The sequence below is a fragment of the Drosophila yakuba genome, chromosome 3L (genome assembly GCF_016746365.2).
Source record: "Drosophila yakuba strain Tai18E2 chromosome 3L, Prin_Dyak_Tai18E2_2.1, whole genome shotgun sequence".
NCBI lineage: Eukaryota > Metazoa > Arthropoda > Insecta > Diptera > Drosophilidae > Drosophila > Drosophila yakuba.
The window spans coordinates 15,646,300-15,674,154 of record NC_052529.2 but is presented as its reverse complement, the minus strand read 5'-3'; the positions used below and the strand labels follow the sequence as shown (position 1 = coordinate 15,674,154).

Below are 27,855 nucleotides of genomic sequence, written 5' to 3'. Positions count from 1 at the left end.
GGTTGGGTGGTGTGGTGGTTGAGTGGGTGGTGCTGACTGGCTGGTGCCGAGTGGGTGGTGCAGGTCAGTGGTGCCCCGTTCACCTGCGGCGAAGGGGATGGCCGCAAATTGGCTCGTGTGGACGGCTTTGTCAACGTCTCCTATTGCCGAGTTCTGTCGAATTGAATCTTGGATGGGTCCATTTTATGCTGATGCTCTTTTGATGGGAGAGTAATGTAATGTGCCAGCGTTAATTTTATCATAAGTGACTCATAAGTTATCTGACTTATGCATTAGTGAGTATCTTTTCTAGTAACAGAATTGATAATACTATCTTGTTGCGGTATAAATAAGTATAGTTCTTTGAGATTTCAATCCACAGTGGACCACCCTCCTCTATTGACCCCAATCTGTTATCATTTCAATTTGCATTTAGCTAAGTAATCTGGATCGGTCCCTCCACTATTTATTTCCAAGTATTATTTAAGTTTGCCCTGAATGTGGGCAGAAATAATTGCCGAGATAGTAAGCGCTCTACTCGACCACTAAATATACCACTTCATTTACTTTCCACATTTCTGCTCGAGGCCAAAAACTAATAAAGCCACGAATTCATATAGTTTTTGGATTTTGGTTGCCACTTGGACTTAGTTGCATTTTCTATCTGGTTTATTTTGTTGATTTAATAAAGCCAAAAGCTCATTAGCACTCAAATAACAAGCGGTAGCAGAATCCGCAACTTCCTTTATTATTTGTATGTTTCAGCTTTAATTTCGAAATGTTTACCTTTGTTTGAGAGGTGATTCTGCAGCGGCCAAGGGCAAAACGAGCTCTCCAGAAATAATAATAATTCCCAATGCTCGAGCAACTGACCAACAGAGTATCTCAACCGCAAAATCAAACATTTAGCCAGGGCACTCAAGTGCTGTCCTAAGATATGATATTTGCATTGGATTCCCTAGGTTATTGTTATGTCCCGAACCCTTTCACCTCATGCTGGTTTTGTCAGAAGCCCTTCAAATGTGTGCTATTCACGCCAGAAACTTATTTCGATTCGTATTTGTGGATTTGTGGGTAACTCATCGAAGTCTAATATCTGTGAAAACCAATAATATCTTGTGGCAGGCAGCATTTGTCAAGCCCATTTAGCAAGCAGAGTGCATTTATACAGATGGCACACAAGGCGTACCGAACAATTCGGCAATTTGCTGCAGTTCTTCCCACTTAATATTGGCAAAACAATCACAATGTGATTGAAATGGATTCTGGGTTCTGTTTCACATGCACTGGTTTTCAGAGCGAAACGCATGCCACACGTGCCAAGATATTTGAATAACTCTTGATTCGGTGCGTTGGAAATGGTTCAGACCAGAAATATTTCTAAACGTGCAAGAAATAGTTATTAAAAAAATATCTCTTTGAAAATACCAAGATAGTTGGCAATTTCCCATTCTGAATTCCTAGCTCATTGCCAATTACATTTAATCAGAATAAATCATTGGAAATTTGTCGTAACTTTGATTTTCTGGTTTTTGTATCGCGTTTCGATGTATAATTTGTTCGTGGGCTTGGCAACTATTCATTCCCACGGTGCTTGGCTCCGAAGTGTCGGTTTCTCCTATCGAGTTACTCCTTCCAGTGGCCCCGCTGACCAGAGCAATCAAAGGATTCACCTTTGTGGCCTCTGGCACCTTGACGCCTTCGTAGGATCCCTCACCTATTTTCTAATTTTCCTGCTGGCAAATTCAATTAGTTCCGCCTGCGCCGGTCGGTCAAGTTGCGTACCCTCAATCAATTTCCATTTATTCGAGCAACAATGGGCACGAGTGGGAGGTGCTCTCATTATGCTGTCAGCTTAATTATTATTTTGACATCGCCAGCTGTACATTTAATTACTGGGAATATTTCCATCGCTAACCTGGCCAGAGTATAAATCTCGGCTTGAGGACTACAGAGGTACAACTTTCGTGCAAAATGGTCTGAGCAATTGCCTTGGTTTTGGTTTACTTTTCAGCACTTTTAGCTTTGTTGTTTACTCGGCGGTTGCTATTGTTTCCCTTGATTTTCCTGGGAAGAAACTTCTGCGAGAGTTGTATTCCCCGTGCTTTGCTTGGATAAGCCTTTACTGCCCGTATTTATTTTAGTTTTCTACCCCAAAAATACAAAAAGCAGTGTAAGCGGACGTTTCTTCTGAGAATTCGAGCGACTGCAAAACTTCGGGGAAATAAAGCAACACAGTCACAAAAATACCTAAATGCAACTTTCAAATGCAAATTTAAAAAATGTACTATAAATTAAGTGATACAAAATTTGCTTAAAGTTTTTGTTCGCTTCCTAATTTGAGCTTGTGGTTTTTAGGAAAGATTGTTTGGGTTTTTTAAGTCTGAGTTATTTTAGCTAATTATTTCCACTACAGTTGTCTTTCAGATGCTCCTGAAAATATCTGTGAACTAAAGCATTCGTTATTAACGTACTTTTGACCTAGTGGCTTGTAAATTAAACATCAAAAGGCTTGTCTGAATAGAAAAGAGAAGAAAAAGTAAAAGGCTCCTCATTCCACCTTCTGTTTCGTCCACTCATCTCGACGTTTACTAGTGTCTGCTGCTGCTGCAAATTAACAACATACATCATTGACCTGTAATCCGGAATACAGGCAGCCGGAGCCGCAGACCCGTAGTCGCTGCCGTATTCGTACATAAACCCGGAGTCGATGCCAAACTGCCGGCTGGCGTCCGGCTTTGGATTTGGCCTCCGTTTAGTTTCGACCGACGCTTGGCATATCCGATGATCCGAGGGAATTGCTAAAGGTTTTACCGCCTTTGGGCAATACCTCTTAGTCGAAACTAACTAGTCCTCGGACATTAAAAAGAAATTCATTTTTGGGGTTATTTTACACCTATTAACCGTAGCTCCTTTCACATATTGTTTTGTAAAGTATTGAGAAAAAAGCATGGGGAGCACAGAGTAATAAATTTTAGCAAATGCCAATTGGACATACCCAAGATAATCCGCAACCGGAAATACCAAACTATGCGGAAGACAAACAAAATGTTAACAATATGTTAACTCGAGCGGAAATATCACTTAGGAGCTACACGAATTCGGACATGGACAGCCAGCTTCTGACTTTCGTTTCGACCAGCAAAAAAAGATAACGAAAAATCGTCGAAAACAGAAACGAGACTTTGGGCTCGGGGCAATGGCTTCTGAGCTAGAAAAAGGCGGAAAGAATGTGTCAATAATGACTAATGGCCAAGTCGGAACCGGAGTTGGCTAAACTGGGCTTTTCCCTACTGGCTGAAGACTTCTATTCCTATTTATTTTTGCATATTTTTGAGGGCTGGCATTCGAGCTGCTCGTGATGTCAAAATGATGTGGGCTTTACCTTTTCTTTTTGTATTTTCCGAGAGCCCTTGTTGTTCCCTGTTGGGACCCGCTTTTAATTTGAAATTCACAGAAGGCGAAACTTTTCCCGAGAATGGTGACCCAATTTGGTATGAAATTCACTCGGCTTTAAGAGTCGTACACATCAGAATAAATTTTATTTTTTGTATTCCCATTTGCAATCGTCCGGCTGTCGACAAGCAAAGCAACATTTAATTAATTTAGGCTTATATACTCGAATTTGGCTAACGAGAAGATTTCGACAAGTGCGAGCCTGGTAATAAAATCTAGTATTAAACGGCAAAATGTTTGCCCTAGAAAATGTTTATCTGCTTACTTTAAGTACCCGAGAAAGCCAAAAATTTTAGTTATGATATGGTTTTATACATTTAAAACTCAATTTAATATTTTTAACTGTATGCTGGTGAACATTTTTTAACAGCTTTATGTATCGAAAATATAAAAAAAATGTTAAGAAAATGTTAACCAGACTAATCAGGTTTAATAAAAGAAACGAAGTTAATAAAAATTCCAAATGCACGCTTTATTTAAATCAAGCAAATTGACATTATTCGGGGAAATCGTTCTTTGATTGCCAATGCGACAATCATCGGTGCAAACACAAACACATCATTAGGAAAAAGTGAGCAAAGTATCGAAGCTCATTATGTGAAACACTCCCTTAAGAAGCTTTTCATCGTAAAAAGAACACGTGCCTGTTTTCATTCCGTTCGGGATAAAAATAAAACATTGCTCGCTGGCCAATTGGCAAATCTTTGTGGTCTGCAGCCCACAATTATGGAGAGAAAATGAAATGCTCATCTGTCGTCAAAAAAAAGCACGAAGGAACAGGAGAAAAATGGCCCAAGGACCCAAAAAAAAAATTCCAGAAAAAAAGAACTAAAGAGCCAGCGTGGAAATGGGCTAGATGAGGAGGCATAAATAACTATGTCCGCCCAAAGTAAACAGAAATAAAAGCGGGGCAAACACAACAAACTCAAATTACACACCGAAATGCTGGCGGTTGGAGAAGAGTGGCTGGTTTTTCTGGCTGAAAGGGCGGGCATTTCGAGGGGAGTGCCGAAAAGTAGGCAACTAATGTTCGCAAATGTTTGCCTGGATTTGCTCTGGTCTGGTCTGCTTTCCATTCCCAGCCATATCCCAGCTATGCAGGTGAGGCATTCTCCTACCGTTGCTACCTCTGCTACCTTTGCCTTTCCTTCCGGTGTGTGCTTATGTAATTAATGTTTTCCTGCTGGTCCAGGTCCGGCAGAAACAGCCGGAACTGGAAGTGTGAGCCCAAAAAGTTTGCTCCCAACAGGAAATTGTTATTGTTTTGTCGCCTTAGAAAAGCAAAGAGCAGCAGAGCAACGCCAGAAAACCAAAAGTCAATTGCAAGATACCCTATCTATATCTATACCTGATTTACGATTTAGGGAAATTTAAAAGTAAGTCATTTTGCTGATAAAATTTCAATAAAATATCATTCTGTAAATTAAGGTATCTTGAAGAGCATATTCATCATAATATTTAGAGCTGTATAATATAGATTATCCAAAAACTAGCTTAATGCCTTATCATTTTATTTAAACCATTATAATTATACCTACATATATCTCAAAACTTGCCTTTTATTTATTAGGTATGACAAAATGAAGGAGATGCACAAAACACTTGTTAAGAAAAAAGGAAGCTTTTAAAGATTCTGCTCCAAAATATTTCTCAACAAAAATATCTAGTAGCAATCCATTGCATGAAAACCGGAAGTGGGGCTAATCTGGGTTTGTCCCATACTCAAGTGGAGCTATGGTTATCCCGGTCAGGTCATTGACTTGTCTCCAAGTCCGCCCATTAAAGCTCGTCCTTCTGCGTGTGTGGATGGGTAATTAAGATAACATCCCAGGGCGTTGAAATGCGAGACGAAAACGATTTTTTGTTTGTCATTAGGCTTATGCGGCTATGGCGAGTCTCAACCAAAATGATTTCCCGGAATTTCCCGGAACTCGGTCGGCTTAAAGTCCCATTTTCAGGCATCTCCTTACGGCGATTGCTTATTCCCGACAGCGTGCCATATTTTTCAATAAGCACAATTGACACCCACTCGACCAGGGAGTGGCCAATGGCCATCCTGGACAGGGACGAGGTCCTTTGACAGTTTCCCGGGCCTGGGCTAATTTACGCCTTCAATTTGTACTGGCCGAGCACTTGTTATAATTGATGGCCAGTCGAGAACAGTCGCTCACTGAGACGAAATCCCATTATCCTTATGGGCTCACATCCTTGCTGGAGTAATTAAATAAATTGATATCCAAATCGTAGCATAACATGTTTCGTTTCGTTATAATTGTTATATGGCATATAAAATATGCATGTTGTATACTATTTTTTCAGTGCATCCTTAAGGCGGAAGAGGCAGTCAGTGGGGAGCAGGAGGCGTCGAGCTTACCCGCTGGCTAGTAATTTACTTGTCCTTGCTGGGACGATTTGGCTTTCCCGCCTCTTCCTAGGTGACGCCTAAAAGCAGACCAGAACCCACCCCGGTGGAAAACACTCCATATATCGCATATGTATATGAGCAGCATATTTCAGGCATTTTTATGGCTCTAGAGTAGAATCATAAATATAGGAATTGGATAGGGAAAGGGAAAAGTAAAGGAAGATGGCAAACGGAATCCACGGCATGTGGCGTTGTTTACGGATGAAACTGCCTGACCATGGGGTTCCTAGTACCCCAGCTATTTGGCGCCTGGTTTCCTAATCTCTCCTCTTTCCAATATTCATCATCATCTTTGTCGAAAAAGTGTTACGAAAATGTTGATCGATTCGAGTTTGACTTTTATGCCCGCTGCGTGTTTGTCGCTTGCAAGGGAACTTCCTTTTTAGGGGTTAAGTAGCTGGTGTAGCCAACTGCCTCCTATATAAATAATCAGAGCCCTAAAATATATATACAAAAAAATAGTCAAGATAATCTGTCTTAGTGCAAAGCACAACATTCGATATTCTATGACAATCTTGTTCTATTTTTATTTGTTATTTAAAGACTTGTACAATAGGAACTAATCTTATTTCGACACAATGAAAGTGAAAAGATTTACTTTTATCTAAATATAAAAATCAGCAGAAGAGCATCCACAGACCGCCTTTCGTCTGCTCACCATTGTTTATTTTGTATCCTTCGCTGTTAATATTTTTTCGCAAGCTGGCTTAATCATCAATCATTTGGTGACCGTCTTATTCCACACAATGCCATACAAAGGCTTATCAAATTTGTTTCTGAGTTGCCACGTTCTGGTCTTGAATCGCAGCCAAGTATTCGGATGGAAAATGCATTTGGGCCCCAATTACTATAACTAAAGAAGCAACTCCTTGAAAATTTACGGTCCAACTCAGCGACTTTGGACTTTTCAGCAATTTGCAAATGCAGCAAAGTAGAAGAGGTGAATCGAAATAGTTTTAGTGTGCAAAATGCCTGGCGCTCCAGTGGCCGCAAAACAAAAATTGCGGAAAAACTTTCAATTTGGTCGAAAGCAAGTATCGGAATCGTGGCAATCATCAGCCAGCAACAAAAGAAGAAATCATAAAACACAAGCCAAAAGGCGAGGGCTCCACCAAATGGAGCACACTCGAGAGGGCTGGCGAAGTGGATGAAAATGCTCGAGAACTTTTCAATTTGGTGGCAAAATTTGCGGCATTTCCTCGCTGGCTGTTCGGGCAAGAAAGGGTTAAACTTCCTCCGTATCCACATCCACATCCACATCGAAAGCTGCAAGTGTCAGTGGGGAAATTATGAATTGCTTAAAGTTGCTCAACCGCTTTTGTGGGTGCCCCTAACGAGGTTATTCAGTTTGCATACAAATTTGCATTAAATATGCACTTTATTGATGGGTGCGATTGCTCTGAGAGCAAAAACTTTTTAAATAACTGAACAGAGGGTACAAAATCAATAATATCTAGCAACAAGAGAACAAAGCAACGATGGGAACAATTCGAATTTCGCGTTTCATGGCCAATTTAAATTCGCATATTCACAAATTCATAGGTGTATAGGTATTTTAGATTATTTCAGCGTCTGGCACGATCCACCTGGCTATGCCTTCAGCTTTTTTCCTATAAATGATTCGCATTTGGGTTTGTATTCATTGAAATGTGTATTTAAGTGCGGTATTTGTTTAGGCAACGTCATTATCCGACTGATTGAGGTGCTAATGTATTTATAAAGCGACTTGGATTTATTTTTAGCCGCGAATGAAATCCGTTTCTACCGCAGCTGGATGCCTTTTTATCTGTTCATTTTCATTGCCCGATTTATGAAGTGTGAAGCATTAATTTGATTTCGTATGTAGATTCGAATAAATTAGGTCAAAATGTGCACGATTTACTGGGCAATTCTTTGAAGTCTGCGCCATGGATACACCTTCACTGTGACTTTGAAAATGCACAGATAGCGTCCGAAGATGTAGTTACATGTTTTCATAATTCAACCGACAGCTGAGTTTTTCCATCAATATGCCAATAACTTGCCTGTCTGCCAGCCAGTAGCGTGGAGCCCATAGTAAGTGCTTTTCCAGCTCTGCCCTGACCTTAAACTTCAACTGGCAACTGGCTGGTGTTTGCAACCGAGATGGCAGGGGGCAACCCATTACGAATGCGATTTCCCATTAAAACTCTTCAAGTGGCCGCGCATATGGCTATGTGCATCAGAATGCAGCCGGGCTCCACATAATTCCCTGCTTTGGATCCTGCTCTGCCTGCTAATGAAGTCCAGGGCCATCAATATGCCACCTATGTGCTTGAAGATGACCTTCTGCAAGTGCAAGTAAAAGCATGACTGACGTGAAAAACGATTGGAAAACTATCTATCTAAGGAAAGTTAGAAGGTGCCACTATAATGCATTTTTAAATTTTCCATCACAGTTTGTTAGTTTAAGGTTGAAAAGTTTCATTCCTAGCATCCGAGCTTGATTTTAGAACTCTGTAATAATCGAGTTAGCATTATTGCCTTTTCTTGCAAGATGAATATTTACTCAATTTTCTTGCTTTTATAATTCACCATCTGTCGGAAAAGTCATTGTCCTGTGGGTAGTTTTTCCCACTTTCTCTCCCGTGCCTGCCACTACAATTTCATTGCTTGTCAGTTCAAGACTTTATGTTGCTTCCTTTGCTTTTCTTTTATTCAGGTTTTTGTGAAGCTTTCATTATATGCTCGGGAGTTTTTCATTGCATTTTCTTTGCAATGTTTTTGTATTTTTCTATTGCCTTTATACTCGTGTGCTGCAGATGTGGGGAATGGTCAAAAGCAGTTGCACATTAGACGAAGCATGAAAATAGTTTTTGTGTGTGTGTTGACAATTCTTTCGTTGCTTGTCTTCATTTTAAATGGAAACGATACACCATTACTATATATAGTTTTATACTTATGTATCACGCACGAGCTAACAATCCGAAACATATGAAATCAAGAAAGAAAAGCATTCCATGTGAAGGTAAACAAGCAATTATTGTAAAGAAAACCATTCTCTGAAAGCTTGTGCATTCTTTTAAAATATTATTTATTTGTATTTCGATTTTTAAGCACTTACGTTTAGCTTCAATCAAGTTACACTTAAAATTGAAAAATGTTACATTTATCTCTTTGGTTTTCTTCGTTTTCCTGTATTTTTTTGGACAATTAATAATACATATTTTATTTTATTTTATTATAAAATGTATGCATAAGCCTATTTTACTTCCAAAAGTACAAATACAAATAAGGAGAAGTGTTTTTCCACATCCCCAACGATAATTCGGGCTTTTGTTTACAATAATTAAGTCAAAGTCGAAGATTACTGTGAGTTTGTTTGAACAGTTTTATTGTACAACTATTGTGTGTAACGCAAACAATGAAGGAGAATTCTATTGGAATTGTATTTGTTTGCTATCTTTTTACACTATTTAATATTTATGGCCACAAAGTGTGTTGGTATGACTTCATTTGCATTCACTGAATTGAATTATCATCATTGAATGCACAATTGAGTTAATGCACGAATGTGTTTAAAAACACGATTAGCTTAATGTAAAATAAAATATACACAGCTAATTAATCTTCGTTTAAGATTATTGTTATGAATCGTTATGCAAATTGTCCATTTTACCGTTCATGGTTTTTTTAACAATCACATTGCAGTTTAATTCGATTTGTAGAGCTTATATTGAGTACTTTTTAAGTTTTATTTCCAATGGAATTATTTGCATTTATGGAATATTTTTTGTTTTACATTTTTATTTTAGTGAATCCTTGCAAATAGTCGACATTAAATACAAATTTAAATGTCGCTCTCCAAAGTCTTTTCTTGAAAATTAAAATTAAACCTTTGGCTAACATTCGTTACTTTTTTTAATTTTCAAACTGCTCCACAACCAGCTACACAAACTTATTCTAGCATACCAACGCTAAAAGGTTTTTAAGCTTATTCTAGAGGAGTATGTAAACTTGGAAACGACAATAAAAGTATGCACACTTAATTACTCTGTATGATAAACTAATACAAACACTTATCTGATAAGCTCGCAAATGCGAAAACGTCCAAAATATGATATTAGCTACAGTTAACTGCTGTCCTTTCCTCGTGGTTACTTTTTATGTCAGTAGAACTAGAACAACTTAAAATTACTTAACTAGCTATTTATTATTAAATCAGAACTTTATTTTATTTATTAAATATCTATTTCATATATTTATACCTACACTTTTAAACCAATATTTAAGTACTTTTCTTATGAAAAAATGTATAAAGTTGAGAAAGTTTCGAAAAACTACTTCAGCCTGTTAGTGGGGAAAAAAATACCAACAGCTTATAATTTATAATAAACAAAGGATTATTTAGTCGGGCTTTTAAAAATTCCTTGTTGCTGAGATTCGATCTTATAAAAATGGGATTCAATTTACCCGTTTTCGCGTAGCTCGGCCCTAATGGTGTAAAATATTAATATCATTTCAGACGACCTATAGCATGCACTCCGAGTGCCTCAACAGCTGGCGATCGACGGCCACATCGAGTTCCAGCTCCACCTGCGAATCTCACCTCCGGGCGATGAAGACCACCGTTTCCAGGGGCATCGAGGAAGCCCGGTCTTATAAGTCCGTGTGGAGCACGGGTGGCTTACAGTTGTTGGTCTCCGCATTGACCACCAGCACGGTGGCCGGACTGCCCGCCTGGATCTCGGCTGGCACCTGTTGCACTGGCGGCTGGAGACAGGTTACTGCATCCGTGCCCGTCGTGGTGGTTGTCGTCGTAGTTGTAGTGGCCATCGGAGCATTGTTGTTCCTCGCCGCCGCCAAGGACTTCTTCTTGGTTTGTGCCCCACGTTGGGCGCCAACTTTTCCATTGCCCCCGAGAAGCCGCTCCGATTGCCTGCCCTTGCCGAACTTGGGGAAGAAACTGTTCTCCAGCTGCAACTGGGCATTTACATCCTTGCGTGCCGCACATGTGCAGGCCTTCATGAAGCTCTTCTTGAAGTTGTCGCTCAGGAAGGCGTACAGGATGGGGTTCATGGCCGAGTTGGAGTAGCTGAGGCATCCGCAGGCCAGGAAGACGGCCAGCTCCAGGCGAGATGCACATCGTTGAGGAGCGGAGCTGATCAAAGCCACCTGGAAAATGGTAAAACAAGGGGGTATTCTACAAAAGCTCTTTTAAAAACGTGCAGTTCATGGCAAGGCCCAAACATTTATTAATTTGTTTCCTAATAAAACCCTACAAGTAACTAACAAATAATTTAAGAATCAATCTTAAAGGAATAAATAATAAACTACTGCACTGGTGTTTTGCAGTGCAATGTATACAATTGTTCACCTGTGAAATCCAGTGTGGAAGCCAACAGAATATGTACGCACTTATGACCTGTAGAGTAGAAGAAATATATTGTATAATCATATCATTATAATTATAATTATAAACGTCTTAGTTTTTAAAAATGAATAAAATGAAATTAATGCGCACTTATACTAAATAATTATATGGTGGAAAAGCTCGGCAAATAAGTGTAAATTAACTCTAATTTGATTTATTGGAATTTTAAAATGCTATTGTCATGTCTGCTGATAGTACTGTTGATACAGAAAATATCATATATCAAATTAAAATATTTCATATTAGTATAGCCGTTAAAAATATAATTTTTCTATTTTAAGTTTGAAGAAAATACAAATTTTAAAGTAAGGTTAAGTTCCGGGAATAAGAAAAATGTTGTATATTATTACCGTGAGCACCAGTTTGGTGACCTTCCTGTGGGAGCGCTTCTTCTCCTTCGACTTGTGCTTCGGCCCCACGGTGTGTAGTTTCCTGATCACCAGGCAGTAGAACACCAGGATGAAGGTCAGCGGAGTGGCGAATCCCAGGACCAGGGAGTACAAAATAAAGGTGGAGTCGGTGTGCGAGTTCTGCGTGTCTGGCCATTCGATGTTGCAGGACACATTCCCATTGCTGGACTGCACTGTGCTGGCAAAGAGGATAACCGGCAGCATGAGCAGCACGGATGTCATCCAGGCGAAGGCCGATACCAACTTGGATACGAAGGGCGTTCTGTAGCGGGGCGAGGATATGGGATGGCACACGGCTATGTAGCGATCCGCCGACATGATCAGCAGGAAGATGGAGGAGGTGAAGGAGGTGATGGAGGTGCTCACCATGTAGGCCTTGCACATGTAGTTGCCGAAGGGCCAGTTGCCCACCTGCATGGTGTACAGGAGGAAGGGAATGCCGATCAGGAAGCACTCGTCGGCGATGGCCAGATTCAGGATGTATATGTTGGTCACGGTCTGCATCTTGGAGAACCTCATCACCACATAGATCACCAGGGTGTTGCCGAACAGTCCGATGATGCAGACCAGTGCGTACAGGATCATCGTGATGAGCTTCAGGATGAAGTTGTAGCTGTACGAACAGTCCGCACCATCATCGTCGTACTCCAAATAGTGACTGCCATTCTCCTGCGTCGGTCGATTCCTGTGGTCCAGGTGGGGTCGCACACTGGGCACCATTGTCTCATTCATAGTGCCATTTATGGATGGATACGACGCGGACTCCACGGACTCTGCGGGCTCCACGGACTCCAGTTGCTGCAGAGTGGTTCCATTTGGCGCCACTGCCAGCTGCTCTGTGGGCGTTATTAAGCTCGTTAGTGTCATCGCTGTCAGCACAAATAACAGAATGCCCGAATGGGCACAGCCATTGGTCGCGATGGTGGTCCTTTTGCTGCTGTTTCTGCGGCTTGCAGCTGCCCCATTTGGTGTCGAGTGTCCTTCCATGATGGCTTTCCCGCCCAGACATCCTCCTCCTCGCCACCATCCACCTTCCATTTCGATTCAGCTTCTGTGGCTGCCGGCTAATTTCCAGTTGGTATGTGGCAGTCAGTGCGACAATGCATGCTAAACCAGCTAAATGGCAAATGTTTTAATATGCTTTCCATACTTTATGCCTGTGACGTCACATGTTGCACGTTGCGGTTTCTGCAATGAAGTGATGTGGAAGTCCGAGAAGTATTAATTAGTTACGACCAGAGGGTTTCAGCAAACAAGCACACATGATACATATATATAGTGAGATATTTGCTTTAAAGAACTTAAATATTTGAAGAGGAACTGTGCACTCATACAACATTTAAGTTCTTGCTAGCAATTTCAAAATTATTGTTATGGCTTAACACCGAACAGTGATAAGTTTTCAGATTTTAAAAGAAATTTATTCTCACGGTGTTCATTTCAGTTGGTATGCAGTTGGCTCTAACAAGCGCGTATTATTTACTGACAATATTGAGCACATGCTATCAGCATTTCATAAGACTAACACATCCCCGCTCCTCACCACACCATTCACTTCGTAGTCCTTAGTCCTTGATGTCCTGCATCATCGTGCGAACATCTTCCTGCAGACAATGCAATCAACTATATGAAATTCTGCTCGTTTGCTTGTGTTTGCCTTCTTCGCACTGCTCAGCGTGAGAAAAAATGATTCGCTTTCCGGCGGGTGAAAAATGAAAGGCGAGTGCAAAATGAAGGAAAAACCAGAGAGTAAAGCGGCACAACAAAAGTACAGCCAACAACTACACGCAATTAACTTTTTCATAAAGTGAGACCAAAAGGCGAGGCGTAACTCATATAAACTCAATTTATTGTTCGTGCCAGGACCAGAAAAATAATTAAATAGAATTTGAAATGAGTCAACAGTTTGATGGGATGAGTCCGCAATACAAGAAGTGCCTTCAAAGTTCAAACAACTTTCACTCAAATTATTCATTATTATGTAGTGCGAACAACGGCTATCACTCAGTCATTTGAAAATGATGTGCTAACTTTTATAATTGGGCTCCACAGAAATATAATATTCTGAAATGATTTATTTTTAAGTTCTCGTCGCAAAAGTTTGGCCCACAATTAATAAGCCATTTGTTTTGAGGTTTCCAAAGAACTTAAGCGTTGTAGTGAAACGTCGTCCATATGGCGTGAAACATGGAAACTTTGCGGCAGGAGAAACCACAAAACATATATACTACACAGCTCCATGAAGGTCGCAAACTTCTCGGTCAGTAGCCAAGCTAAAACTTTAGCAGACACTGGCCAAAAACACGCCAATAAGAAGTGAAGTCAAGTTTTTCGTTGGCCATAAAACCAGCAATACAACAAGCCAAGGCCAAGTGAAAGGAAATAGCCGCAGGGGCGGAAACTCCATCCACCATTCAAAGGAAAATCAGGGCAGATAGCATTTCCGTTGATTAATTAATTGGCGTAATCCTAGTTAGATAAACTGCGCCACTCGCCAAGGAATTTATGATCGCTTCGCAATCCGGAATTAAGTGGGTCACCAGCAGCTGGGCCTAACGACCTGGCCACCCGATCGGGTTAAAGTTCAACCCACCGCATTAAGCTCCTTAATTGCCTAGATGCAGATGCTTTGATGTCAGCCACATAATAATTGGTACATTGAGGGAACTAGTGAGACGGGAATTGCTACCTTATATTCATATGTATAAAGTATACCCTAACATTCTATAGCTGAATAGTAAGAAATACTTATTACGCCAAAAATGATTTTTTAAATAATATATTTAGTAATTTACTCTTATGCATGTTTGTTAATCACCAATTCTAGAAACAGCCGTAATTTAACATTTTTAATTATTAATAAAAAACAATAATGTTATAATTGTTGAGGCATATTTTGCTTAAACTTGAATCTATCTAAATACCCTGTCTTTACGCCCAATCGGACCAAATTCAAAATGCAGTTGATTCGCAGACCTATCAGATCGCCCAAAATGCCAAGCTGTAGCTCCAAATGAACACTTCTTTGATATTCAAAGACACGACAGAAGACTAATTTCGTAGCCTGTTTCGCCGCACCTTGATTAGACGGACATATGTGCCGATAATTATGGTATGGTCGAAAGGAGTAGAGAGGCCACTCGGAAATGTCCGAATGACAGTGGCCGTTCCCGTTGTCTGCTCTTGTTCGCTCGACAGCCAGCTTCTGGCCGGGACAAACAAGGTTAGCAATCAATTGCTAAACATGTTGCCATTGACGATGATGGCACCATGCCTAACAAAAGTCCGACCCCGTTTTCCACACCCGCTCACCCGCTCACAAAGGACATAAAACGCTTGACTACCGATTGATCCGGCCAGTGGAGCACAAGATATGTGATTTGGGCTATTCCCTCCATGTGAATTGCGATTGGACTGACCAAAAAGCAGGGTTTCGGTGGGTTGCGTTATGACCAAGTGACTGATGAAACCATAATTGGCAGCAGCAGCGCCATCGTTCGTTCCTAATGAGCCAATATGACATGGCCATCCCTTGCTATATTAGCTGCAGTTAACATGCACTGTGTTCGCTTAAGCAGGTAAGACTGTACAGTGGACCTAAAATACCAAAAATAGCAATTACGAAGGTTAATGCATTTATTAACTGCTAATTTACTTGTATTGCTTAGTTTTATGGCCTGCCTTAAAACGGCTAAAAGCCTTAAGAATTAACTTTAAAGTAGAATGGTGGTTAATCCAAGTTCGGATCCAGTCAATTTACATTATTATTCAAATTTGATGCTGCTTAGCAAAACTTTGTTAAATTTAAGTAAAACTAAATTGGAGAACCCGACAAAATTTAATGTATTTTCTTTTTTCGTGTGAAAAATACCATTTTGTTTTTAGCGCCTTTGTTCCACCTGAGCACGGTGGGCAAACTTTAGCTGTTATCTTTCTCACTCATTGGCCAAAGTCATTGTCATGCATAGAGTTTCCCATTTTCCCCGTTTTCTCCGGTTTCCCATCTTCCAGCTCGGCTTTGTTCTGGTCGTCTGTGGCATAAATTTTCACTTCTGCCGTGAAGTGCACGGTTAAGTTCCACTTAGGAGCTCTCTTTCCTTTAGCTTTTCAACTTTAGAACGCTCTGTTGATTTGTTTTTCCAAGCATATAAACCGACATGTGCTCCTTTGATTTCCGAGTGTGGAAGCCATTTGCTTAATTAAAAATTTCATGCGATCTGTTAGGCAACCCACGAACCGCAAATAAACGCCAAATCGGCTTATGTCAACTAAGTTAATTGGTAAATGCACAAAAATAGCTCACCTCTACCCATCCATTAATCTCTGGGAATTGGGAATCATATATACATTTGCACATGGGTGAATTAGGCCGATTGGCCAACTAATGTTTGGTGCGCTCTATCATGATTCAATTTCACATTTCACGACTGACTCTGATTAGCTGCATCCAATCGAGATGCTAAATTAAAATCAAAGTAATTAAGGAGTGACGCGTGTAATTGACTGACAGCAAACTGAGCCTGATTGCATCGGAATTAGGATTTAAACTCATATGCTCTTATTATTTTAGTGAAATAGCTTTAATCAGTGGCCCAAGTTTAAGTTGGTCGGATGCACATGTCTAAAGCAGATTATATTTAATTGCATGCTTATGAGCTATGCATTGTGCAGACTAAATTATTAATTGTAATACCAATAAGAATCAAATTAGTAAAGTATTTAAACCATATTTCAATCACATCAACTATTACACTAGATTAATTAGGTTTTTAAATATACTTTTTTGAACAAAATAAATGGATTCAATTTAGTTTGAGCATAATTACGATTCAATTCATTAAAAAAGTTATTTTTTTATTATATTATTTTATTATGTTTATTTATTGCCATTAAGACACTTCTTCAAGTTTATACTACTTGTTTAGGCTCTCAAAAGTTACGCTGTCAATTTCCACACATTTATCTCCACATATACTCACATTAGTAAATTTACCTCCCACTGACGCCTGACAAAATATGTTGCCATAAGTTATGTATTTACACCATGACCCAGGTCTCGACTTGAATCCGTGCTCATTCGTGCGGGAGCGGAGAGATCACGTTCTCACCTGGATTCCAGATTCCGTATTCTGGATTCCGGGTGCTACGTCATTGTCGTTTGGCCAGGTCATGATTTATAAATAATTAAATATTTATTTTCGCACATCGTAAATGACGTTGGCATCCATCGATGAGATAGGGTGGTGGCGTTGGCCACGGGAAGTTTTGCTTTGCCTGTTTGTCGTTTGGCTCCCACCATATGCTCATTAATATTAATAAGGCGATGTTTGCGAAGGGCAGATGGCCCAGTCCCCCTCCCCTTCCCCTTTCCAACGTTTTTTCTAATATTTCCCCCCTGATTTATCCCACCTCAACAGGTGTCGACCCACACGTGTCGCCATCGCCTGACGGCCTTGCCCTTGTGGGCCCGTAATCAAGTGAAGTGCCATCGACTCGGCCGCACAAAGTTTCAGTTATAAACACGGCCTTCGGCCTGGGCGTTTTCGTTTCGGCCAGAAAACCTCGGCTCGAATCCAATTTCCATTATCCAATTTAACGCCGACATGCTCGCATAAATAAGCCTCTGTGGATAGACCAACAGCGGAGGACATAAAGATCCGGATCGCTCCGCGGGATGATACTGAACCATTTCCCGTAGAGCATTCTAATGCAAATAGCAGGGACAGCAAAATCAGGATTTATATAAATCTCTTACTCAGCAGGAAGCAGGGGGAGAACTAAATAAAATGAGCTACAAAACTGGAAAATAAATACAAATTATTACCCGAACATTTAATTTAATATTTAAAAAGTAATGCTGCAAACAGGTTTATGTATTAATTCACCTTAACCTGGTAGAAGAGTAGCTATTACATGTTGCCTCCTATTTATGATTGTATGACTTGAAAACTCAAATATAGCTTAAGGATTTGCCGTTAATGGAGAGACCTTGAAAGTCCTTTCAATTTTTCAGGAATCTGGATTGCCCTTCAAAACAATTTTGGACACTTGTCCCTTGAGGGAAAAATACAATTTTACCGAAAATTTTATTTCTGAGCTTTAAGTGAGTTACTGAAATATATCATATATTAACAATATGTAAACAATAGCAGTCAAAGACATGAGCAAGCATTTACCATTTTCATGAATTTTTCACCGAAACCAAAATAAAGTGCACGAAAACAAAGGAAAATGCTAAGGTAAAATAAAACGCCTACATAAAAGGCACTTTGTTAACTTTGTAAGGGGCGGGCCACGCCCCCTGGACACGCAACTTTTACAGCTACCCAGTGTGTAACTGTGTGTGTATGACATTGTGTGTGGTCGGTTTCCACCGAAAAGAAAGATAAATAAAGTACAATGCTATAGAATGCTATACGGGTACCATACTCTAAAGTAAGCTATACATTTAATACTTGTATAAAACGATTTTTCAGCGACTTTAATTCCGTTCAACGGAAATCAAAAATTATGAAATGAAAATTTCATTACTAATAATTTGATCAAATGTATTAAATCTGTAGTATAAAATTTACTTTATTGCTCTAAGGACAAATAAATATGTTAACATTTAGTATTTTTTTTTTCTTATTAGTATGATTTAAGTACTTTTTACTGTTTTTAAGTATAATTTAATAATAACTCGTTTAAATATGCTATTTTTTCATAATATTTTAACGTTTATGAATATGACCTACATTTTTTATGTCACAATAGGACAAAAATATGAGAATTGTGTGCTCAACGTTTAAAAGTCAACTTCATGCTATTTTTCCGCTTACAAATATTGTACTTTTTTTTGTTGTCTCAATAACTCGATTTTTGCTGCGTTCGCCGCCCAAAAAAAACACCAATCGATTTAGAAGGTGGCATAGCCGACCTTTTGACGATGAATTTTCACGCAGAGTGTAAAAATAAAGGAAAATGAGCCACGCGCTCTTTCAGCAACATTTAATGTCAGCGTCAACGATGTGTCACGCCCAAAGCGCCCATTTTGGTATATCCACTATGAGATTCCCCCTCACCATTTAGACAATAAATTAATTTCTGGCAAGGGGGGCGGGGAGAGCGAGGAGGGCTGAAACCAGCAACAGCAAAATCAACTCAAATCAGTGTCTAGACGAGGTTGAAAACTATGGTCGGAGGGAAATGGAAATGAAAACAGACTAAGACAGCGCCAGTGCGAGGGGAAAATTCAAGGAGCTGGGAAAACTCCTGAAAAGCGCGTGCTGAATTTAAAGGCAACTTAGTGGGTTCCCATATCCAGTGCGGTGGATTATTCGCTTGTGGACTTTTCCGTTTTGATTTTCATATTCATTCTGGTTATGGCTCACAGCTCGTGCGTGAGAAGAATTGTGTCACGAAATCTTAGTGCTCGGGACAAATAAGCAAGAAACACAACAGCAAGATAAGTGATTTCGAATTTATGGAGGCAAAAATAAGCGAAACCATAAACGAAAATGAAGTGCAAGTTTGGGAAATTAAAAAATAATAAATAATAACAGGCAATTCCCATTTTACGGTGCTTTCTTGCTATTTTATTCAGAGATTTGAGATTCAAAGATAAAAAATTTCCATAGCAATGACTACTTAAATCGCCACACGAACGTATCACTTTACAGTCGGCATGAAATTGAGAAATTATTGTTGTGCTTACAGAAAGATATACCCTTTTACTTTTAAGATACAACAACATTTTTGGCAAAAAAACTAAAATAAAATGCTAATTCTAAAACGTATGGAAAAAGATTGAATATTTATTCGGCATTGATAACTGTTTGAATTTATAAAAATTAACTGGATCATATTTTGTTATACTCGCATACACTTTCAATTTCAATTGAGTACCTCAAGATAGAGTACCATGAAATAACATTTATTACACACAGATAGGCACTGAAAAGTTGGGAAAGAGATGCAAATGTGTAGATTGACTGAACAATAAAATGGAAAATATGTGGATGGGGAATGCTTGTAAAATGCCAATGGAATGTGACAAAGTTGCGAGTCGTTCACGCAGTCTATAAGAATTTTCTCCCCTCAACCATTACACCCAACCTCATCATCGGCCTTTGACTTGTAATAAAAATATGTGGAGCAAAGGATTGTTTGCAATAAATTTGTGGACTTTTTCTGTGTTCCTTCAAGAAAAACGGGCAGCAGGACGTGATGGTGCGATAAACGGACAGTGTCCAAATAAATCGTATCGGAACAGAACATACTATACAAACAAGCCGAAATGGAGGTCAACATCGTAAAAAGCAGCGACACAGAAGCAAAACATGTTTCTGAATATAAATATGAGTAGGCAAATGGGATGGGTACAAACTAAAACCCGATATTCAGATCATTGAAATTGTTCTACCGAACGGACCCACGAAAATTATGACTTTTCGAACATGACAGAGCCTAAGTAAGTTGGCATAAAATTTATGACCACAAAATAACCGACCGACTGTTGGTTAAGTGAAACATGAACCCATAAAAATGATGACTGCGCCTCTAAATATTCCAAATGAAAACAGGAAATTCCGGCAGAAAAGAGTCCATAAATTGTTCTGGCCAAGACCGAGGCTATAAAACACGCTAAATGGTTTCGCTCTTGATGGGATTAATAAAGTTAGAAACGCAAAAGTGTCATTTGGAACAACTTCTAGTAAAAATATTATATTAGTTTTGCTTGCTTTATGCATATGCTTTATTAGGAGCTAGACAGAAATCCATAATTACACAATATTCGAATGAGAAAGTATCTTAAAAAGTATCTATTGTTGATAGCAATCTCATGCCGTCACCAACAATTAAGCCCCCCGTTGTATGTCATTTTAAGAACAATTATTCCCACTGGAAAACTTTATGCAATCTATAGTTTGACAAAGCATTTCACTCATTTTATGTAACAGGAACTCTCCTGGTTGTCAGGCAGCAAAAACAAGGAAAACAAGACAATCCAATTTTCACCAGCAATTTCTCAATGTTTTTCTGCCTTAGAAGTTTTTTCCTATTTTCGTCGCTCAAGCTGAAAGTTTTCAATTAGTCACCCGACTGCACAATTAAATTTTTCCGCCACTCGCAAGCGACACAGATTGTTCCCATGTCCTGGCACCGAAGTCTTGCTCTCTCGAAGGACTCTGCTGAAGGACCACCTATGGAATTGAATGGAAGTAGCACCAGCCACTTGCCAACATTTATCTTCGAGTTCGTCCGCAGCAGAAGAAAATGCTAAGGAAAAGCGGAGTCAGGAGAATTTTCCCCTAGAGACCAACTTGTCGTAATTCACTGGGAGCACAAGTTTTACCATCGATAAATTTTCCGGACTCCAAACACTTGTTGCACTTTGAAGTTTTCAATCGGCTGGACGGGAAATTCCATTCTTGTGTAGGTTTTCTAAATGGACTGATGTCAAAGTAAATCACTTTAGCCGCTAAACAGCGATTACTATTTTCGGCAAATTTCCCATTGAATTCTATAAATTTATGGGCAGCTAGATAGCAGCATGGCCAATGAAAAGCACCATATGCTATCAAAAGGCTTTAATGCTTTTGTGATGATATACTGTATAATCGGTTAGAATTAAGGATTGTCAACCAAATTAAAAGCCGCGCATACCAGATTATATTTAAACTATTTTATTATCCACGAAATTCACAAAATACCGCGTTGACAGGTTCCATGATTAGCTATTAACATAAAGTGGTCGCTGCTGATTTACTATACAAAACGACGTTCATATTATGCAAACATTAGCCATCTATTTTAGCCAAGCCGACAGATCCACGCATAACTCAGGACTGACTGCCTACCGATTTGGTCTGATGTGTGTGCCCGCAATTTTGCCCAACATTTCCATGAAACCAGGACGGGCTGGCCTGACACGATGACGTGACAGATGTTGCCGCAAAACACACTCAGAAAAAATGGTTATGCTTTCATAAAAACAATGTGCAAAGCAATATTAATAGTTTTGTAATTTTCAGTTCCCCAAACTGTGTACAAAGTTGTATAAAGGCTATGTGATGTTAAACTTAAATATATAAATGTTTTTATGTCTTGAATTTTAAACAAATATATATTCTTGTGATTGAGGAATTTCAATGTTTTCTTTCAGTGTGTGTTTCCACAAAATGTTGTAACTCCACTCTAATTAAAATGAATCAGCTAATGCGAACATTTCTGGCCTTTAAAGGGAATTCTCAATTGGCGAGGAATTTAAATCTACTGGCAGGCAGAAATGGATGAGTTCTACGACTCAATTTGGAAATGAAACTACCACAATGATGCAGTGCCACCTAGACTACTGCGAGCAAAGCAGAGCAATTCGAGGGCGAAACTCATATGGACTGCCAAACTGAACTCGGCTTGATGAACTGACGTATCACTGCGAATCGGTATTTTGACCACTCACCCACGCGCTGCTTTCCCTTCCAAATGTGGAGGCACAAGGACAAGATGGACTCGACTGAATTATGCAATGGACAGCAGAAGGAACTGTAGTCCAAGCCCACTGCACACTGCGGACCCAGAAAAAAACAGTGGAAAAATGAAGGCAAAAAAGAAGGGGATCGATGGGAGACGGGTCCTGGCGAGAGGATATATTCATTTGCTGCGAGAAAAAGAGGTTTTTTGAGAGGATGTTTCATATATAGTTCCACACCTACAGAGGTTTCTGGTTATTGCTTCTGTTTGGGTAATTGCAAATTGTAATTGACGCTCTTATCCATTGCACCGATTGAAGGCAGCCACAAAATTACAGGGGTTAAGTGGAGTAAGGATCAACACACATTCACTTTTAAAAAAACACGTGACTTGCTGCAAACTTATTAATAGTTTTTACCAGCAATTTAATCATGTGACCGTGAAAGTGTACAGTTTAGTCTCGTTTCATTTATGGCAAATGCGATACGCAATTGTGGGCTCATTTAAATTATTTAATTTCGGTTGGCAATCCGCGAAAAAACTTGTAATTCAATTTCAGCTCATTGGGGCCATTTCGCTTTGCCAGACCCTTTTTGTTCGCGTTTTTCATCCATTTGGGTAAGACTTTTTTAACAGCTTTTGGGAGCACCTTTGACTGAAATTTCAATTAAAAGCGTTACAGGAAGAGGCCAAGTGATAGCACTTGATGAATTTCAATGGACGAAAGAAAACCGAAAAAATTATAAATCAAAGTGGAAGCGCTTCAGAAAGGCAATGAGAGGAATTCGGAAAGGGCAGTTCAAGTGACGATAAACAACTTAAAGGGTCAGGAATGAAATTTGAATAGAACTCAGAGTTTGGCCCTATTTCATTTTACTGCCAAATTTATTTGCTCTCTGACTGCCTCGTTCCCGCAAAACTTTTTACATTTTGTTACAGTTTTTTTTTTTTACATAATTCACATAGCACAATTAGTTCGGAAATTTTTTTCGATCAATGGTGGAAACTCACTGGGAAATTAATTTGGTTTTTGCGGCTGCTTACTGGAAAACTTTTCCTTTTCCAATTTAGATCAATTTTTGAGCTCATTATCTGCTTCTGGTAACCTTTTGAAGTGGCAACTTCGTGAGGGGTATTTTTTCAATGCTGAAAGTTTTAATAGATTTATAAGAGCTTAAGGAAACTCGTTTTTACCACAGTTCTATGCTTTTATCGGACGTCTTTATTTTTTGTTTTGCATAGGCTGTTAATGGGCTTTGTTTAATTTTCAGGTAAAATTAGACCAGTGTTTGGTCATCTGGGTGCTCAACTATTAAAATCAATTTAAATTCAATTAGAATTTCTAACCGAGTGCTATCTGGCGATTGTGGCCCGTCTAAGTGGATCAAACAAGGCGGCTGCCTACATAGAAAATGGCAATTTTAATTGTTATTTTTCTGCAATTGGGTTGCACGAGCAATAACGGTTACTATATCCACAAAACAATAACAGAAACCAGCTCCAAAGTTTGCTATTAATACAGGAAAGTATTCTGCTGAGATGGAAACTTTGATTCTACCCAGCAATTGTGTGAAAGGTGTGAAAAGAGTCTACTTTGTTTATTCTTCAAAAAAAGTAAAGAGTAAGCAAATTATTTGAATGAATTAAAGGGCCTTCATCTTTTACTAAACTCGTGCACAACGATACGAAACAAATCGTTTTGGTACAAGCTTTAATAGGCTCACAAAACCACAGAAATAGCGGGTATCTTTCAAGTCGTAATATCGGAAAGCCATTTCTATCTGTTTTGTTGATATAAATGCACAGATACCGCGGTAGTGTTAGTGGGGGTTTGTCTGTGTTTGCTAGTCTGCTGGTGATAACAATGTCGATTTAATTACATTTTATTGACTCCACAGCGCGGACAGAGGCGCGGGGTACATCCCCGAATAACGTGCGCGTCATCGTCATAAGCTCTTATCAAATAACAGTAGCACATTATGCCGTAATAAAGATATATTTACTCATACACAGATACGTTTGCCAGATTGTTTTTGCAGTTTAATTACACTTTCATTCTGAGCGGTTTTGTGCGTTTCTGATGAACTTAATTTGTTTTTTCAAAAATATTTTTACTTTCTGAGTGAAGTTGAGCGACATGATGGAAGGAAACAATTCAATTTGTTGGTTTGGCTTTTCAAATGAAAACCGTTCTGGTGTATTTAATCAATGAAAATAATGAAAGACACTTGATGTATTTTGTACATCAATGAAAATAATGAAAGGCAATTTCAGCAATAAGAATTGAAGGACCTTGTTGAATATCATTAACGATAATTAAAAGTTTCACCTTGCCCTTCCTTTAATAAAGCTTTCTATTATCTTACTTTACAAAGTCTTCAACATAAGAAGAAATAACTTAAATAGGTTAATTATTTTGTAAATATACTCCCAATTAGTTTATAAGTGAAGTAGGCACGTTTAAAGATAAGCCAAAAAATGAACATTTCAAAATATAATTATACGCACACATGGCAAAATAGCATTAAGCTATTTTAAAGCAAATTGTACATTTTATGATAGTTTATCAATTTTCAGAAATTTGGGCATTTTATATCGCTGCGCTCATTTATTTGCGCATATAAATGGTCGTAAATTAGGTGCAATCGAAAAGTGAATAAATTTAAAGCAGAACACGTGCTCTATAAATTTATTAGTTTTAAAATAATGTTTCCATTGAAACTGTAAATTAAATTCTTGATGAAAATATCTGGGCTATTTGACGGCAATTCTGGGACGCTTGACTTCCGAGCAATAACATATTTCATGGGCTTAGATTGTTGCTACATTGTGTGTCCTGGGCTGTTGGGATGTTCTTGTTGTTTTTTAAACTGGTGCTGGCAATAAGCACGTAATTACTCACACAAGCAAGGGCAAGTGCACAGACACGTATATGGACTCGGAAGAGTCGCAAATACAAACACATTATGTAATTACATTTAATTATCTGCATTGAGTTTGCGGTCTCCAAAGGCGGTTCCCCTCACACTCTTGCACTCGGTGGCACCCTCTCTAGTCGTTTATTAATTTAGCCTTTTTGTCTTGCTGCTGCATTGTTGAAACGGGAGTGAATTGGCCCACATCTGAAGCGGTTCTCTACCGAAAATGGCTCAGTGAGATATTTGGCAGTCTGCCCCCAAAAGTATGCTGCAATTCACTCTGACAGCCCCTGCAGTGAAAGTTTCACTTGCATTACGAGTACAACGCTATCGGCACTAAGAATTTTGAATTCCATCTGCTTTCACGGGTGCAGCACATGCGGTGGACTCCCCTTTCATACAGTTTTCTTGACAAATTTGGCAAACCATTTCGCTGGCACATAAAGCCCTTTTCCGCCAATATATACCAACCACCTACATAATCAATGTGGGTACAGTAGATATTCGTAAAAAGCACAGGATGGTTACTGTTTTATACAAATTTGTGGTAGAGTGCCAAACATGTATAAGACGGACTAGAGTTTTTCTGTGAATTTTGGGATTAGTTCAATATCACTTCTTGATTGGATGATTCTTATGTCGTTTACTGTGCGTAAAACACTTTTATGACATTGCATATGCGATTTGGTCGTCTTCATTTGTCACAAAAAGCAAGACATGCGGAACAGAAGCGAAAAATCTACTTGTTCTGGCCTTTAAGGCTCTGCTTTTATATCTTTTTATCCTCGACTACGGAGCCTTCCCTCTTTAATATTATATAGCCCGTACTGTCTTTTGTTCAACATGATTTTTCCACCCAGACTTGGAAGTCAAATTTGGTTGTAAGAAGGACTGGGATAGTTGGGCACGCTTTAAATGAAGTTTATAAATAATAAATCAACGAAGACTGTCTGGTAGGTTATACGTTTATAGTAGATCTTTTGCTGGTCGATTCGTAACTGGGTAGACCTGTTTAAATTTATTTTTAATTTGTCGATCTATTTATATTTTTAGCTTGTGAACTGTGGCTTGAAATCGGCCTAGTGGGGAAATTTGTATCCACCATTTGATAACAATTGCTCTATAATGTTATCTCGGCCATCAAAGCGCTATCAATTGTGGAATACATTTCTGTTTTGCCTCAGAAAAAGGGGCCCAAAAGCGAATACAAAATATGTTTACAACACAATTACGGGAACAAACAAGTTGACACCCACGCAAACAAAACAATTCAACAATTCTGCCACATTTCAAAGCATTTCAGGAGGCAAATAAAAATCCTTGAGGTTAAAGCACAATCGCACACACAGGCCAGATGGAAAGGTTTCCATCCTTCAACGCAACTCATCTCGACTCGACTCAACTCATAAGCCATATAAATTTCCGGCTGTCGTCTTTTACCGCTTCGCATAAATTTGACACTTTTTGCATTATTCGGTTTTTGTTTTTTTGTTTTCGGTATTTTGTTTACTTGTATTATAGCTTAGGGGAATCGTAACTTGTGTTTATGCACCGAACGAGAGAGAGCAGTGCCTTGGAGTTCATTTTAAGGGAGATTTATAGTACGATATGGCAGAAATAATATTTACCTTGACAAAATTGCGTTTTTCGGCAGTTTTCTTTTTTTGGGAGAGCTTTAAAAATGATTTCTGGGTACGAGAACACGTTTCTTTGATGTGCAGTTTCTGCGTATTTCTGGTTTATTAAATATTCACGAGTTTTATCTCTTGCTTGAAATTAGATTTGGTTGATAGAGATTCGGTTATAATTAGCCGTTTAGAAAACGCTTTGATTATTTTGTTTCCACTTGACTCCAAAATCGGAAATGTTTGAGCCAAGTTCTTCAGACCGTTTCGCGAATGAATTCAAGTATTAATTTTATTTTCTTGAAGAGCAAGGCTTTTGGACACGTTCGCATCGTTTTGTTGACAGGCAACGACTGAAGCCGCCCAAGAAATTCACTGTCTAACATCAAATACGATGATGATGATGGCCCATTGAGTGGCTAAAAGCCAGCAGCCGAACAGCTGTTCAGCTGTTCATCCGAATGGCGGTTCGTGTATCTATATGTGCTATATATCCACCTTTTCCTCGGCTACCGAAATGCGACTGTTATGCGAATTCCGATTCCGAAAATCATTTCCAGCCGACTGCTAACGCTTAACATGGCCAAGTGGGTGGTCTCTTGGCCAACAGCTTACCTGTTTGCCGGGCACTGTTAAGAAACAGTGCCTTAAATATGTTCGTTTCGCTATCATAATGGCACTGAATGTTACGCCCCACCGTGCTTATTTCTTCGCCAAGGTGTTTATATTATTTAATATTAGTTTTTATGTTAATGGGTTTTTAATGCCCGCAATTCGGAGCGTTTAATGTTCATCGTTCTTTGGTTTTTCATTTGATGGTGGCCCCTTTTATGTCGGCAGCACATTTGTTTACAAACAAATCGGTTGTGTCGGGCGGAGTGAAGAACGAAAATAAATAAATACGCTGGCCAGGCCATAACAATTCCTACCAATTATCGGTAATAAGTCAGACGTCGATTTATGAAAGTGTCAATGCAATCTTTTTCGCTGTTTTCAGTTCTGTGACGTCAACGCTTTGAAATGCTCTCTCATGCATTTGTATTCCAAATAAATAATCGCCCATAATCCATTTGGCGGCGTCTTTGTTTTCGCCAGTTTTCCAGAGGCTGGGGATAGGTTGCCTTGATACCTGAAAGATGATTACAACATATTTAGTTGGCGCACCAGAACTCTGAGGGATTTATCTAAGTACACT

The 27,855-nt window shown here is 39.1% G+C and overlaps 1 protein-coding gene across 1 annotated transcript; it reads right to left on the bottom strand.

Annotated features, from left to right (window-relative positions):
- Window positions 1-8,876: 8,876 nt before the first annotated feature.
- Window positions 8,877-27,026, bottom strand: LOC6534219 (somatostatin receptor type 2). The gene is made up of 4 exons (XM_002094865.4): window positions 26,664-27,026; window positions 11,603-12,850; window positions 11,196-11,243; window positions 8,877-10,993 (listed from the first exon to the last, which is right to left on the bottom strand). Exons 2-4 carry the CDS (start codon window positions 12,698-12,700, stop codon window positions 10,478-10,480), a joined length of 1,662 nt encoding a protein of 553 aa, XP_002094901.3. The 5' UTR covers window positions 12,701-12,850; window positions 26,664-27,026; the 3' UTR covers window positions 8,877-10,477.
- Window positions 27,027-27,855: the final 829 nt, after the last annotated feature.

Coding starts and splice junctions, on each gene's coding strand:
- LOC6534219 (XM_002094865.4), bottom strand. CDS start 12,700: ATGGAAGGTGGATGGTGGCGAGGAGGAGGATGTCTGGGCGGGAAAGCC. Junction 11,244..11,602: donor TCACCAAACTGGTGCTCACG/GTAATAATATAC, acceptor TCTACTCTACAG/GTCATAAGTGCGTACATATT. Junction 10,994..11,195: donor TTCCACACTGGATTTCACAG/GTGAACAATTGT, acceptor ACCATTTTCCAG/GTGGCTTTGATCAGCTCCGC.